Source organism: Podarcis tiliguerta (assembly GCF_965153285.1).
Source record: "Podarcis tiliguerta genome assembly, chromosome: 6".
Taxonomy (NCBI): domain Eukaryota; kingdom Metazoa; phylum Chordata; class Lepidosauria; order Squamata; family Lacertidae; genus Podarcis; species Podarcis tiliguerta.
The window spans coordinates 51088513-51105363 of record NC_139539.1 but is presented as its reverse complement, the minus strand read 5'-3'; the positions used below and the strand labels follow the sequence as shown (position 1 = coordinate 51105363).

At 40.9% G+C, this 16851-nt stretch overlaps 1 protein-coding gene across 5 annotated transcripts in view; it reads left to right on the top strand.

Annotated features, from left to right (window-relative positions):
- The window catches only part of LOC310680796 (phosphatidylinositol 3-kinase regulatory subunit gamma), a 237361-nt gene extending 225757 nt beyond the window's left edge, over nt 1-11604 (top strand). For all 5 annotated transcript variants that reach the window (XM_083447788.1, XM_083447786.1, XM_083447787.1 and 2 more), the window contains 3 exons: nt 346-417; nt 940-1110; nt 4160-11604. In XM_083447788.1, the coding sequence (XP_083303914.1) occupies nt 346-417; nt 940-1110; nt 4160-4358 (442 nt within the window). In that variant the 3' untranslated portion in view covers nt 4359-11604. The remainder of the gene's footprint in view (nt 1-345; nt 418-939; nt 1111-4159) is intronic.
- Nucleotides 11605-16851: the final 5247 nt, after the last annotated feature.

Here is a 16851-nt window from a genome sequence, read left to right as displayed (position 1 = left end):
TTTCTGAGCATTAACTGCTTACCCACTAAATGGAATTGGGATATCCAGTGAGCAAATCCCATATCTTGCTAGGAGGGGGAAGGAAGGGATGTGAGTAAAAATCTTACATAGAGGAGGTCAATTTTCCAAAAGGCTGAAAATGTTGTACAATGTGCAGCCATATGCAGTAAGTACTACTTACTGTATATGCGTTTTCTAATTCAGGTTGTGATATATTCCTTCAGTAAGGACACTGCTATAGGAAGACCAATTATGGCCTCAGAATGTTATGAATTGTTAAGTGTCCTTTTTGTAGATTATATTAACTATTAGACTGTATTACAGTATATTGTCTCTCATTGGCAGCTGGCTTAATCATAAAGGAGTGAGGCAGAAACGAATAAACGACTGGCTTGGAATAAAAAACGAAAATATTGAGTAAGTGTTTTTGTACAACTACTCTAAATTTTGCAATATGGATGATTAAAGTGCATAGAAATAGTGCATGACAGGAGTGTGTAGCTCTGTGTTGGTGTACATGCATGTGGCTGTCATATGACCATGTACACTTTTTCTTAAGCATGTTACAATAGCTGGTCATGCATCTAGATTTTCAGATAACACCAAAGGACTTTTCTCTTAGTGGTGTACAGTTCCAGAAGAATCATTCAGGGGAAAAAATAACTCTATCCATCCTACTAGTGATATGTAACTAGTACAAATTAATTTTTTTTAATCTTAGTATATCTGAGACAATGAAAGTGTTTTCTTATGCACCATAAAACTACTGCTGATTTCTCCAGGGCTTGGTCCCATATACACAGGAATTAACAGTGGTATAAAAATAATGTGAGTTAGGCCTCTGTTGGTGTTTGCATGAAATCCTTCATGCAAGAACAAGTAATCCTAATACAGAAATATTTCTGCATTAAGAAAATAAGATTTGTTGTCTCTTCCTAGTACATACTTTACAAATGAGGAGGATGAAAATCTGCCACATTATGATGAAACATCTTGGTTTGTGGGAGATATCAATCGCATCCAAGCAGAAGATTTGCTTTGTGGGAAACCTGATGGAGCATTTTTAATTCGAGAAAGTAGCAAGAAAGGCTGTTATGCTTGTTCTGTGGTGTAAGTAGTGATTCCCTGGATTTCTTTTAGGCCAAGTCCTCTATGTGCACTTACAGGGGAGTCAGCCACATTAGTCTAATCAATTTGGTGAGACTTGCATCAAAATAACCCTGTATAGAATTTGGCTGCATAACTTGGATAGCTTTTTGCCTTATATTTTCTTAATTAAAAATGGGTTTAACGCGAACTGTGGAGAATGCAACATAAAGATAACTGAATGCTTACTTGGTTAGCTTTCTACCGTATTTACTTGAGTCTAACGCGCCATTGAATCTAATGTGCACCTCAATTTTAGCAGTGTAATTTGCCCCCAAAAGGTGAGCATTAGATTCGAGTAAACATGGTAAATTAAATGGCACAGCACAACCAGTACTAAGAGAACCAAACCTCAGTCCCATAATCTATATACTGTTTGTGACTCTTTTGTATTTGCATTCTTTGCCTAGTCCTCTTGACAAAAGTATTCTAAAGTGTTTTTAAGCTTTTAGTGTCATCATTATATACACTCAAGAAAAATACTGAGTGCCTTGATTTGCCAATGTGAACAGCTACTTAGAGCCTACTCTTCTGGTTTGCTATTGCTTCCAAATCATGCAGCCAGATCTTGCTCAGAAATGCACTATTTTAGTGAAAAAAATTGGGATCTCTTCATGGATACAATAGTGCAAAGGACTGGTGTTTCAACATCTGCAATTAAAATAGCTTTGGTAGCAGGAGTGAGAGAAATTTAATTCAGTCTCTGTTCATCATTAGTCATTTAGATGGGTCAGTGGTCTCTTAAAAGATGAAGACATTTCTTAGCATTTAGATTATAACATGGCATATCAACTTAACCAGTCCTCCCCAACCTGGTGCCCTCTGGTTGTTTGGATTAGTATAGGAACTTAGGAAGCTGTCTAATACTCCATCTATCTCAGTATTGTCTGCTGGCAGTAGCTTTCCAAGATTTCAGACAGGGTTCTCTCCCAGCCCTATCTGAAAGCGTCAGAGATCAAACCTGGGACCTTCCACATACAAAACATACAAACACAAGAGCAGCCTGATGGATTGGCCAACCATCTAGTTCATCACCCTATTCTTACAGATACCAAAGCAGGACAAAGCAGCAACAGAACTCTCCCTGGCATTTATGGGGATACTGTGTCTCCAACCTTGGTGGTAGAACACAGCCATTGTGGTTAGTGTCTAATTCTCTTTTAAAGCCCTCTGGCTATCACTACTGCTTGTGGAGCAAATTCCATAGTTTAACTATGCACTATGTGAATAACTTTCTTTTGACTGTTCTAATCTTCCAACAGACGCTCTACCACTGAGCTAATTGCCTTTCCCCACCTCCATTCAGCTCCAACCAACATGGCCAATGTTCAGGGATGATGGGAGTTACATCTAGAGGGCACCATGTTGTGGAAATAATGTGTTGGGAATTGTCCACAATCATATATTTTGTCAATAATGTTAGTGCAGTTAGTAAGTTAAATTGCTTAGTATCTTCCTGCTCTTTGTGACATAAGCAAAACAAGTTTCTACAAGAGCTAGAGAATGTACGTTTCCCTAGATTATGGGTAATTTGTAGTTCTTGAAATGCTTCGCAGGTTGGGCATTTATTCTGCTTACATGTGTGATAGAATTATATGTGCTTTAGTACTGAGTGAATGTTTGCCCTATGTATTCTGGTCAAATGAGCCCCTTAGTACCGTATTTTTCGCACCATAGGACGCACTTTGTTTTAGAGGGGGGGAAACAAGAAAAAAAAATCTCCCCCTCTCTGCCCAGCGCCCCTTCAGCGAAGCGGCAGGAGGCGCTGCGCAGAGAGAGGGAGAATTTTCCCCCTCTTGTTTTCCCGCTCTAAAACAAGGTGCAGTTTAAGGTGCGTTCGGGCGGCTACCTTGGAAGCCTGGAGAGCGAGAGGGCTCAGTGTGCACCAACCCCTCTCGCTCTCCAGGCTTCAGGTTCCTTTCAACCTGCTCTTTGGGGCTGGCGGGGGGAGGCCCACCACCAGCCCCAAAGAGCAGGTCAGAGAGCAGCGGAAAGGCGCAGCGGAGAGGCTGCTGCCATAGTCGCACGTCACTTCTCCAGCTGGGAGAGGGTCGCGGGGGGCTGCTTTAGCCCCGTGCGCGCTCTCCCGGCTGGAGAGATGACGCGCGGCTATAGAGGTTCCTGCTATAGCCGCCCGTCACCTCTCCAGCTGGGAGAGGGTCGCGGGAGGCTGTTTTAGCCCCGTGCGCGCTCTCCCGGCTGGAGAGGTGACGCGCGGCTATAGAGGTTTCTGCTATAGCCGCCCGTCACCTCTCCAGCTGGGAGAGGGTCGCGGGAGGCTGCTTTAGCCCCGTGCGCGCTCTCCCGGCTGGAGAGATGACGCGCGGCTATAGAGGTTTCTGCTATAGCCGCCCGTCACCTCTCCAGCTGGGAGAGGGTCGCGGGGGGCTGCTTTAGCCCCGTGCGCACTCTCCCGGCTGGAGAGGTGACGCGCGGCTATAGAGGTTCCTGCCATAGCTGCGCGTCACCTCTCCAGCCGGGAGAGGGTCGCGGGGCTATGGCGTCTTCGCTCCATAGGACGCACACACATTTCCCCTTCATTTTTGAAGTGGAAAAAGTGTGTCCTATAGAGCGAAAAATACGGTATATATATATATAAGGATCTGCCCAGGAATAGTACTGGAACCTTAAATGCCACTTACCTGAACTGCTTTAATTTTTTTAAAATGGATTTACTGAAAGTTAAGTCCAAAAGCAGGTTCTCTGGCAAAAAAATTCTTTATTGTAAATATGTTATATATTGTATAAAGCTAAGCTCTAGAGGGTTTGGAAGATGATATTCAGGTAGAATAGGAACCTCTGTCACAACCTGAAAGGCTTTTTAAAAAAGCCTTCACTGCACCGTGACAAGCATTCATGAGACAGCAAGCCATTCTAAACATGAAAATCATTACAGGAATACTGTTGTATCCAAGGTTCCTTGATGTTTATCATGACTTTTCAGTATCGCACTTTGTTGTAATCCTTCTAAATTACTATCATGTTAATTTTTAATTTTCTATTTTTTTAACAGAGCTGATGGTGAAGTTAAACACTGTGTGATTTACAGCACTCCAAGAGGTTATGGGTTTGCAGAGCCATATAACCTTTACACTACCCTAAAAGAATTAGTCCTTCATTACCAGCATACCTCCCTTGTCCAACACAATGACTCCCTCAATGTCCGGCTCGCTTATCCTGTCAACGCACAGATGCCCTCCCTCTGTAGATAAATTCTAGGAGGGTGGAGTATAGGTGAAGTGTTGGTTCTCGGATTTCTTTTCTACAGTTTTTACTAAAACCCAGAGGGCATTCTTTCTCCTTAAGACTGCTTGTTTTGCACAAGAAATGATTTGATGAATGTGAATTGGAGACCTAGCAGCAACAAAATAATAGCTTTGGGGTTGGTGCCCTGGTGCTACCTGAAGATCAGCTGTGTTTTTATATAAGGAGACTCTCTCATTTTCCCTATAAGGAACAAGTTATCTCTTTAAAGATGCATACAGAAAGAACTAAAAGCAAAACTTTTGCCAGGCACCATCAGCGGAACTTCTACTTGGATTTTGTTTTTCTGAGGTATTAGTAATGTCTTTCAGTCTTAAGCTCCAGGAAAATGTAGGGAAAGTCTCTACTCCAGAAACTTCCCTGTTAATTTTAGCAGCTTGGCTGCAAGTCAGACAAACTTACACATGAGGGCTCATCTTGATGTAGCATGGTATTTGGTGAGAGGAGACCAAAGGAATTATGGGGAGAGTTTCAGGTTCTTATTTAAAAGAATATCCTCAAGGAAATATTGCTTTATATTTTACCAACATAGCAAAACTTTGGTTTCAATAGTACTTACCGGTCTTCAAATAAAAGAAACCAAATTGAACCCACCAAAACTACTTTCATTGCTGGATTTGGGGGGGTGGGTAGATTGCATTTGCAATCACACTTGCCAAAACTTGAAGAGAGAAATATAAAAGCTAAAAAGTCTTCTGTTGTTTTGAAAACTAACCTGACCTGATGTAACTGCACCACTTCCCCCTTTATTATTTTCAAAATGTGGTTCCTTTCTTCCAAGGATGTCAGATTTTGTTTTTTAAAGATACTAAGCTTTGGAATGTTAAGCAGAATGAAGCTGGCACCTGGCATGTTTATAAGATGCTAAACAATGAATTTTCTGTTTTAAAAACATTTGTTGTTGTTGTTGTTTTTTAAAAAAAACTTTAGAAGTGCAATGGATTGCTTCTCAATGGCTTGCTAAACCAAAAAAAACAAAAACAAAAAAACCCCTATGGGTGCAGTCTATATACTGTTGAAACTGGCTACAAAACTGTGTTTATAATGCATTTGGATTGCACCCTAAATCACGAAATCCATTGTACAGGTTGTATAACCTTAGAATTCATTGCTGGCTTACCATAAGACAAATATTTGGGTAGCTGAATTCAATGGGACTAGTAAAGATATAAAGTGGTAGAATCTATCAGTATGTAAACAGCTTTGCTTGGTCATCTGCCATCAGATTCATATGGATTATATGTAACATCAAATAATGAAATTATAGCAAATAGTGAGAACTGGATCCACTAGACTGTGAGAATTTGTGCTCTGACAATGCTGTATTTACCTTTTTTTTGTCACTACATGTATGCCCTTGTTGATTTATTGTAATTTCTAAAGATTATATTTGAGCTAGAACACTTGCTTACACAACAAGGACAAATCGGTAGATTCAGCATGAAGTATTTCCTTTCTCTGTGTAGTATTTGAAGTGCATGCCAGGGAGTTGGGACATTTGGATCTTTTCTGGCTCCAACCTACCTTCAGTGCCACCTTGAACCCCCAGACTGTTAGATTCTAATGTTTACACAAAGCAGAATGCACTATAAGGGAGCTTAGAAGTATTATGCAGAATATGAAATTGCTGAACAGGAAAATGATAAAATTTGAGCACTAATCAGCAACTGGAGGGGCGAAACTAGATTGCTTGACATGTCCCAAAAGCACTTCTGTTTTGCACTAATCTACTGCCACTTAAGCTAAGTGCTGGCTAACCAGCTGGAACATGATCTTCTAAAAATGGAACCATGGTTGTAAAAAAAAAAAAAACCCCATCCTGTAGTCTTTAAATTTGTGAGACGATAGTTAATAACTTAATGTGCCACCATCTCTTCAGTCCCTCTCTTCCCAGGCCTGTCCACCCCCACATCCTCTTTAGCCAGCAGCAATATGCTACTTTTATTAAGCGTGGCACTGGATTCTGCCACTATTCAGAGTCATCAGGTTGAGACTTTATACCTCCTCTGGAAGCCTAACCAGCTTGCACATTCTAATTTGGTACCTGCACATTGCTTAATACTACTCTGTCATTAAATCTAGCCTAGACCACAGAGGCTTGTTCTGACTTACTCAGAATCAGTGGAATGTTTCCCCATAACTACCAATTATAAATCTTCACATTTTAATGTTATAACCAAACAATGAGCTAATTGGCAATTTAGGCCATACCACACAGCCTCCACTGTTTTGCATTAACTTCATTTGGGTTTGCCCCTATGAAGTCACTGAGTCCAGTGCTAGGCCCTCTCAGAAAGACCCACTGAAATTAAATGAACCCATGTTTGTCATGTCCATTGACTTCAGTGGGTCTACTCCTAAGTAGGACCAACAGGGCCCTGGGATACAATCCTTTGGCTTCTGTTACCGTATTCAGAGTATCAGTAAATTCATATGCTTCCTTTAGGTTCATTTTTTTTAAATTTACAATTAACTTTATGTGTACGTCATCTCACAAGGTGCCTTGATTTACTTCCCTTTAAATTGGCACATTCTGACACATTTAGATTAGAATTTTGAGGAAAGTAAACATATATACATGGCTTCCTTTTGGCTTATAAATAACAGCCAGCTGGTGTTCACATCCTTGCAATGCCTCTCACATTGAACATTTTTGGATGGACTTTGCAAGTGAAAAATCATTTTGCAGTTTACAAATGAAAGTTTGTAGAAGAAATGTTCTTCTACCACCATTCAGCTTCCATCAACATTTCTTGATTTAATGTTCTCATGCCTAATTTTTCACACCAGTTAGCTGACCTCAAGTGGCAGCATTCCAAATTCTCATACTTCACCTTTGTTAAGATCAGCCCCCTAGCATAACTTGCTGTCTTTCTACAAATGCACTAGAGAATGGCAAAATGGAAGATGAGAAGAGCTGAATGTCTGGGGTTTTTTAAGCCAATGAGCTAGGCTTGTTTTAGTAGAACATTTTTTTAGAACATTTTTTTTATCTGCTAGATGTTAATACTGATTTCAATGACCCAACTATGTAAATGTTTTTTGTTAAGCAGTAAACTGGTTGGGGAGAAAGGCTCTTAATATGCAGCTTATCTGAAGTGCTTTAGTGGGGAGGATTCAATATTTTCCTTTCTCACAAGTACAAAACTACATATTTTTCTGTAGCTGTTGCAGTAGCTGCAGTGCACAATAGATCAGCCAAGATTGAAAAGTAATTGAACTGCTAGTACTTCTGAGGCTAATTTCTTTGCCAGTCACATATCATAAGAACAAATACAGCACTGTTAAGGAGAAAATTTGGGAAGAATTCATAAGGAGGATACAACATAGTTTTTCCTCTGTACCTATGTTGTACAAAGCAGTATCTTGAATATCCTACTTATGAATGTAGGAATAAATCCAGCCTCACTGGGTTACTTTTCTAGTCTGTGCGCTAGATTGATTTTATGTACACATTGGAGCTCTGATTACCTTTCACTAAACAACAGTTCTTTGCTCAACAAGTCACTTTTAAAACTTGGGAGAGTTCAGAAATCATACCTGATGTGCTGTGTGGTGTTGTTAGCCGGATACAAACTTTGAAAAGCTCCTGTAGTTAAAATGTAGAGCTGGTGATGCAATTCTTAGGATCATGGCCTAAAATGAAAAGGAGCAGGGGATCAGCCAACACAAGCAACATAAAACAATCATACAACCCAAATTTAAGTTTATATCTACCTCCAGCCACTGAATTAACTTATAAATTAGTATGCATAATCTCGTTAATTCCAGTACTCCCCCCCCCAATAACTGTAGGTTTTTGATTTTCCCATACATAAGCACAGTTCTCATATATTCACTTTTTTTTTTCCACATCCAAACCCCCGGTCTGCACAAGCTCAGGAATAGGGATAGCAGCAATTCTTCAGTCTTTATGATCAGGCACACAATAGACTGTAGAAGCCAACCTGGACACATGTAGGACACATATTAAGGGCTTCAGGTGGTTTGGTTCTGTAAATATGTTGTCACTTGGAAAGCCATGACAACATGTACAATGACTTAATGGGTTCTCTTCACATAGCAATTTTCCTGTTTGGCTATCATATTTCCAAGTCTACAAAAGCCCCCTCTTTGGTACTTGAACAATATTTGTTTGAATGTGTAGTTTTTTGGTTTTGGTTTAATTCACACTAACAGGGAATAAAAATCTGAAGTGGTAACATGTATTGTGTGTATGCAGATGTAAGACAATTTTTGTGAGATGACAGAGTATAAATGCAGATCTGGGCATAATGTATGCTCAAGGTTTTTCTTCTACCCATTTTTATCTTTTTAATGTGAATTCATAAATATATACTTCATGACTTGAAAAGTTTCAGTATGCTCATGAAGTAAAGATTTACATCCAGTTTGTTTCACCCTTTAAAATACTTGCACTTAAAAGCAGCCAGACTTGGAGTTTTAACTTATTGAAACCTCCATTTTCTGATATGCAGCAATTGTACTTTTAGACATGAACTCTGTCCCCCCCCCCCCCCATAAGAAGAATTACTTTATTTCCTGAAAATGGCAATTTTCCAGAATTGAGGTGTTTTAAGGCATTTTGAGATAGGAAGCACATCATAAAAGAAATGGAATAAGGATGTGTCCAAGGGCTGGCATCAGCAGTGGACATGGTCAGGAACTTCTTGGGACCCATACCCAGGCAGCTGACCCATAACCAGTCTCCAACTGCTGTACTTCTCTTTCTCAGTGACACCTCACCACTCAACTCTTCCCTGCCTGCTTAGGAGACTCAGGGATGTGAGGATGTGCACTGCACCACAGTCTCATGACTCCCCTTAAGTCAGGAGAGCTATTCCCTGTCACCACAGCACCCTTGCTTCATCCAAGTTGACAGGGGAAGTCACACAGGCAATGGAGGCAATACCTGTCATTGACTCCACACACTTGCACTAACCAAGGCAGTGCTTTCCATCCTAACCTGCCCTAGTAGTTCTTTCTCCTTGCTAGCTGTAGAGGTATTGACCAACCCTGGCCTCTCCTTCCTGTCCACGAGACACTGCACCCCACATTCTTTTCCCTGAAGCCCACAACCTGCTCTTACACCTCACCCCACCCCCCAGTAAAGAGATGTAGGAAGGGGCATTTTGCTTCAGCTGTTTGCCATCAACCAAAAGCTCATGCATGGAAGGGGTAAATGGAGCCCACTCTGACTCTAAGGATTACAGGGTGACTTTAACATAAGATGGCAGTTGCCTAAAAGCTAAATGCTGTTTTTAAGCCAAATTGTACAAACAGTTGCAATGTTTCTACACTCCAAGATAGCTCTGGGTGTGGTAGTTGAAGCTTTCCCCCCTGTGCCATCTTCATGAGCTAAATCACCATTCTGAAGCTATTTGGTGTGTTATGGGAAACACATACAACTGGGTGCTGCCTGTGTTTTCTCCCCAGCCCCTTGGGGCAGATATTAAATATGAGGGATGATTTATTTTCAGCAGGGAGAAGAGTTAAAAACCCACTGTCCCTCAAGCACTATTCTTCTGGTATGATTGGGCTATAAATAATACACAGGATCTCTCAACATCCTATCTACTCTCAGCCCTGAGCTAAGAGCTTTGCTTGGCTGGAGTATGTTTTGACTGAACACTGAATAACAAATAGTGGAAGTTTAGCAAATCAGTCTAACTTTTCTAGGTTTCAAGCACTAGCATTTTTGGCTGGCTCCATAATTTTAATGCAGACCTTTATACTATACACTATTCTTCAGCAACATCCCTTACTCCTGCCTTATTGCTCACGGAGGTTGAGTATTGCATATAGCAATGGCTCATAGTTAAAAGTTTATTCTGCTTCACACTGCTTAGTATCTTACCTATAACCATTGAGAGCCTTGCACTTTTCTCCGATCAGCCCCTCGGGACACTTTTTTATTTTCAGACAGGCATTTGCAGTGTGTAAAGAAAAGCTATTTAAAGACATTTTCAAGGGTCAACATGCTTTCTCCTCCCCCATCATAGGCCTAGTATGTTCAGTGGTGTTGCACCCTTGTATGCCAGCAAGCTGTGTGTTGTCTTTCTTGGAGTGTAGAGTGTTCGGTATTTGCAGTGACTGACTACAAAGAAATTTAACTCAACCTGTTAATTTTTGCCAGTTTACAGCACCATGGGATTGTACTGGTCTGCAACATGTATATGTGTGTGTGTGTACTGTATGTATATAGATATATGGAAAATAAATTCACATACATATATCTAATATGCATTGGCCATAACTAGCCCTGGCTCTCTGAAACTCCAGATTCACAATTTTCACTTGCTTTACCCACCTCACAATCTGAAAGTTTGGATCATTTTGTTCTCTCTCTCCCCCCCCCCCCAAAAAAAAGTGGGGTTCCTCACTAATACTCTCGATGTGCTTTTAAATTTCTGATTTTTTAAAAGTGTTTTCCTTATTTGCTTCAAGATAAAGCATTGTAGTTTATTCAAAGCAAAGTGGTTGCATTTTATATAGACCCCATTTCCTTTTGAGAGACAGTAACAGTTGCAGTTCTTAAATATGGGAAAATCCCATCTAGAACTAATGTGCAAAGGAGAATAATAGCATTAATCACTGTGTATGGACTCATTTTACAAATACATGTAACAATGAGTAGGTAGCTTCATTTTGTATTGAGGTATGCCAGGACTGTGCACTCCTTCTGTACATCCCGCATATGAACACTACATTCTTGAAATCCATTTTGGTTTTTCTTTTAAGGGATGCTATTTGTCAAAGGTTGCTTCTCATGGAGCAAAGGGGATTGTTTTTGTTTTGTTATTTTTTAAATATAAATTCCAGCATGTAACTTGAGTAGTCTTGTTGGTATGTAAAACCTGTTCTTCTGTCATTTTATGGTGTAGTCAAATTCATGTAGTTTAACTTTAAAAAAGAAACTGCTTCATGAGGAAAACAATTGTATGTTAGTCATATTGTAGTTTCTAGATAAGTAATGCAACATTGTACTTGTCACCAAATGTGCTATGATCTTACTGTATGTTTCTATTTTTTAAAATAGGTGGTTGAGCTTTGGAATCCCAGACACTAAGCATTCTGGCCTACTTTGCTTTAGAATAAAAATGCAATAAAAGATTGCAATAAAGCACATTTACATGTAATGTTTTAGAAGGATGTACTGACCGCTGTTTCTAATAAATTGAGAAATACAGCCTAGCTGGTATGATGTGGTGATAAAAATGTGTTTACTCTGTTTTGAAATTTTAAATACAAGGTCAAATAAAAATTGGAGCCTCGCTTGTCAAAATATTGCTGAAATTCCCAACTATTACTTTAAAATCCCAGGTGGAAAATTACTTCAGTTCATCATAAACTGTTAGTGAACACTGCTTTACATCACTCAATGATCTTATTTTCAGTTACAGTCACTGGACCTAGTGTGTTCCATTCAGACTTTGGTCAGAAGAACCCATCTTTTAAATGTCATTCATAACTGATTGCTTTGCTGCTTACATTCTGAAGCAGGGACAGACAATATGCTGACTGAGAGCAGATCCTAAGCCAGCAGTAGACTGGGCCAGAGCCAAAAGTAGCTATGGCCAACCTATTCTCTCTCTCTTTCTGTCACGGCCAATCAAGCTGGTAAGAAAGGGACTCACTGCTCTTGCTTTTCAAATTATGCCAAAGGGCACAAGCCCACCCATTCAATAGGGTTAGGATATTAAGCATAAACAAAATGATCTACATGCATACCTCACTTTATTGCACTTCACAGATATTGCTCCTGTGGGTGTAGTTGCAGGCAGCCTAGCTGCTTCCAGGAGAAGGAAGACACCCAGTGTCCCTATTCCTGCCACAGGAGTGGAACTGGCTAGGAACCAAGTTTTTCTCCTCCCACCCCTGCAGCCAGAGGGGACATGGCTTAACAGTATAGTATAAACAGACCACAGTATAGTATAAACATAACTTTTACATGCACTGGGAAACCAAGAAAAAAATGTGTGACTCGCTTTATTGCAATATTTGCTTTATTGTGGTATTCTGGAACCAAACCTACAATATCTCTGAGGGATGCCTGTACTATTGTTGGTTTTAATGGGTGTGAATTGCACCTACAACGTTGGGGGAGAGAGAATTTGAGATGGAAGAACTGCCAGATCCAGAGTCTAACCTGGCTTGTGCCTTTAGGGCAAAGGAGGGTGGACATAATCTCTTTCCCCATTTTCTAAGGCCTAAAAAAATTTAAAATAAAGAAGTACACCACTTCCCAGGGCCACTGTGCTCCCCCTCCCCCCCCACAAAAAAAATTCTGGCAGTGTTTTAGATCCTGTGAATCCCAACACATCCCGATTCACACACACACACCCTGAAAACACACTTTTTGTCCTCCCATTGAAGCATACAGAGTGAAAGCTTCTGAGGGCAGACCTGCAGAGAGGGAGATTGCAACATTCTACCATCCCTGGGGGCATAAGACTACCCTTAAAAGGTGCAAATCCTTAAACAGATTTTTCTGTTCAGTACAACTAAGTACTAATTTTTGATGCAATTTATAATGGGGCAAATCCTGAGTACATGGTACTTGCATTCAATAGTGTATCTATCCCTATTTTTGCAGATAGTAACTACCAAAATAGAAAAGGTGGCAGGGGCATAGGAATGGGCCAGAGGAATCTGCTGCAGCTTGGCAGTACTGAGCTAGATAAACTATTGCTACAAGGTACTTATTTTCTTCTTTACTTTTAAAAAGACCCCATTTAACAAGACAACTGTCATCTTAGGGAACATAATGTATTATTTACGGTCTCGATGTGAGTCTGCCCATTTTTATAGCTGGAGAAAGAAGAGCCAGCATCAATTAGAGCTTCTCTAGGAACCTGAGTGTGTCACTGATTTGACTTTTTAGGGTGAAGAATTATTTTATGTTTACAAACTAGGGTCTCATCCAGACCAAAGCCTAATGTGGATTTGAAGCTGCTTGTGCCTCTCTATCTTTTTGCAGCTTCCACACAATGTCCTCATCCAAGTGGCAACCCACACCGTCTCCTGCTAAAGTCTGATTTTCCTGTTCTCTGGATAATCCAGTATAAAATCACGTGTTACTTGACTGTGAATGAACTAAAGCACATTATATGAGCAGGTTTATACACATGTGTGATGATGTTTTGCTGGGTGCAGGAAAGGAAAAGGGGAGGAATGGAAGTGTCAGCCTTTCATTCCAGCAGCTTGCCTGATATGTAGCAACATACATGTAAAAAAAATGTTTTTACTGCTCTTTTGTGCAAATCTGTTATTTTGGAAAACTTGTATTTCAAAACAAAAATGTTGAAAGCTGAACAAATATCCACATGAAAGGATATGACAACAACACAAAAAATCAGGCACTGGCCACGAGTGTGGACAGGAAACATCACGGTAAATTTTAGAAGCATAAAACTGAAAGTGCTTGTGTGGATGAAGGAACACAAACACAAGGAAACAGCAAAACATACATGGAAATGCATATCTACATATTCATGTCCTAGTTTAGACACAACCGAGGTTGCCTTCCAAACAAACAGGTTTCCACATTCTGGTTTTAGTTGAAGTCATGTGGTAATAAAGCAAGGTTTGCCTGTAAGTCATTTGTGCATGCTTAATACCATATTGGGACGCGGGTGGCACTGTGGGTTAAACCACAGAGCCTAGGACTTGCCGATCAGAAGGTCAGCAGTTCGAATCCCCACGACGGGGTGAGCTTCCATTGCTCAGTCCCTGCTCCTGCCAACCTAGCAGTTCAAAAGCATGTCAAAGTGCAAGTAGATAAATAGCTACCGCTCCGGCGGGAAGGTAAACGGTGTTTCCAAGCGCTGCTCTGGTTCGCCAGAAGCGGCTTTGTCATGCTGGCCACATGGCCCGGAAGCTGTACGCCAGCTCCCTTGGCCAATAAAGCAAAATGAGTGCCGCAACCCCAGAGTCGGTCACGACTGGACCTAATGGTCAGGGGTCCCTTTACCCTTTTTGCCTTAATACTTCTCTGTGAAGTATTCTCAGTTCATTTCTGAGCATGCATATTTTTCTTCTTCTCCAATGGCAAGTAGAACTTGTCAGGAGGTGTGACTGCATGAGTAAAATTCCAGAACTAGTTCCTGTTTTGGGAGACCACTGGACGAGTGGTTTTCAATAATTCAAATGAAATCATCAAAATTTCTTCTTTCCTTTCCTAACTGCAACACAGTCCGCACTGACCATGCTTTCTAAAGGACATAATGCCACGAAAATTTCACAAGTGAAAAATGTCAACAGTTTTTCTTCAAATTACCCTTAACTTAGTTTTCCATCTCTACAATAGCAGTCTCTGACTTGTTTGCTTCTGAAGTGTCCAAAATTTGAAGCAGTATACTTCTGTATGCCTAAGATTTTGGATGACCATCTAATCTCACTGTCTTGTTCAAACGATGCTTTATTAGTTTTCTTTACACTCTCCTCCTAAGAAAAAAACATTCAAAAATACTATGCAGCTGCCAAAGATTCAGCCTCTGGCATTAAAGCAGCTGCAAAAACTTCTACAACATTTGAACTGTGGGCAGCACATAAAGATCTGCTTTAATATTCCAACCTATAACACATTTATGAATACCTGACACGTTTGCTTTATCATCATATAACACTTGGCCTTCGTGCTCCCAAATATACAAAAACCTCATCCTGAACCTTGATCTGGTCTGAGCCACAAACACCTCTATGGCCCCACTCCTCTTGTTGTTTTAGGCTAGTTCTCCCAGTTTCCCTTGCTCACAGCCACAAAGTGTTGAGGAACTGCAGTATATTTCTGGGTCACTGGTATGAGAGGGAGAAGGGGGAATATGTTAGTGTATGTAGCATTACACTTTCATAGCAGGAGAAATCAATGTGGAGCCTTCCAGATGCTTTGGACTACAACTCCCATCTGGCCATGCCAACATGGCTAATACTCAAGAGATGGTAGGAGTTGGGAATTCACAACACGCAGAGGGCACCATGTTGACTCTCCCTGCTTTACAGAAACATTGTAGGAGTGTAGCTCAATATACGTATGGAAGAGTCTTCTCCCATATAAGCTCACAGGAAGCTGCCTTATCCCAGTAGTGATTATACATCCATCAAGCCTAGCATACTTTACTCTGACAAGCAGAAGCTCTCTCTGGGGTCTTGGGCAAAGGTTCTTCCTTTATTAGCTATCCTTTTAAGTGGAACTACCAAGGATTGTATCTTAAACTTTTTGAATGCAAAGCATGTGCTCTGCCACTAAGCTATGGTCTCTCTAGTTCCAAGAACCCAGGCCCTAAGATCCCCAATGACGGTTCTGCTGCAGATTCTGGGAGTTGTGGCTATGCAGTGTTATGAGTTTGGGGGAGGGGCAGACTCGCCATAATCTGTGGAGTCAGTAAAGAGCTAGAATTTGAGCAAACTCATAAATTCATTAAGTAAGCAATGCACCAAGTAAGCAATTTGGCTAGTTAAAACTAAGTCAAGCACTGTTAAATACAGTTTAGGAACACAAACCCAGGCAGCTTCACATAGCTAGCTAGGGATAAGCCATGTCATTAAAAGGGGTAAGAGAGAGAGGGGTGACAGGAAGAGAGTGATTTTTATCAAGGTGTGCTGGGAAGAATGGGAGAACAAAGGGAGAACCATCTTAGCAGGCAGGCTGAAGGGAGGCTGGGAGAGATGCCTTGGGCTCCAGTGCTGCACTTCTGTGGGCAGCAAGTTCCTCCTGAGATGACCATGCTGTAAGATCTGGACTAACAAGACAAACAATACGCCAAACACTAAGAATAACATATAAAGCAGACAGTATCCTAAACAGCTCTATCTTCCTTGTCCAAAAGCCCAACTACTGCCAGAAGTAATCTTTAGAGAGAGAACTCTGCATAAAAGCTGCTGGCCTCCAATGCAGCTGCAAGGGCACTGGAAACTTCCATTTCCCGTTTTTTATCAACTACAGTTCCAATGGTAAACACAAACCCAGATAAAATGTGGTTTGCCTTTACTATGGTTTATGCCTCTTGTTAAACCTTTTTTTCTGTTGAGGTCTGCATTACCTGGAAGATTATTTTGACAGGGGCCACATGCTGTTGAGTGACTCCGTGCCAGAAGGGGGTGAAGCCTGCCCCTTTTTCTTACTCTCTTTTCTGCTACCTCCTTTTTCCTTTCTGCCTACCAGGCCGTTGGAAGAGAGACAGATCTCTCTTGCCAGAAGTCTGTATTGATCAGTTACAGAATAATTTCCCCTCCGATTCCATTGTTTGATACGTCCCTGTCCCCCCAGGATTTTCCCTCTTGCCCTCCTTATCTCCCTCCAGCCATACAAAATTAGGCAGAGAGCTACATGTTGCCCTTGGGCCACAGTTCACCTACTCAGGGAAACAAGCCAACTTCAAGCCATGTTTTATGAATTTGGTTTGCTTCAAATAATACAGTAGTTTAGATTAACTACAGCAG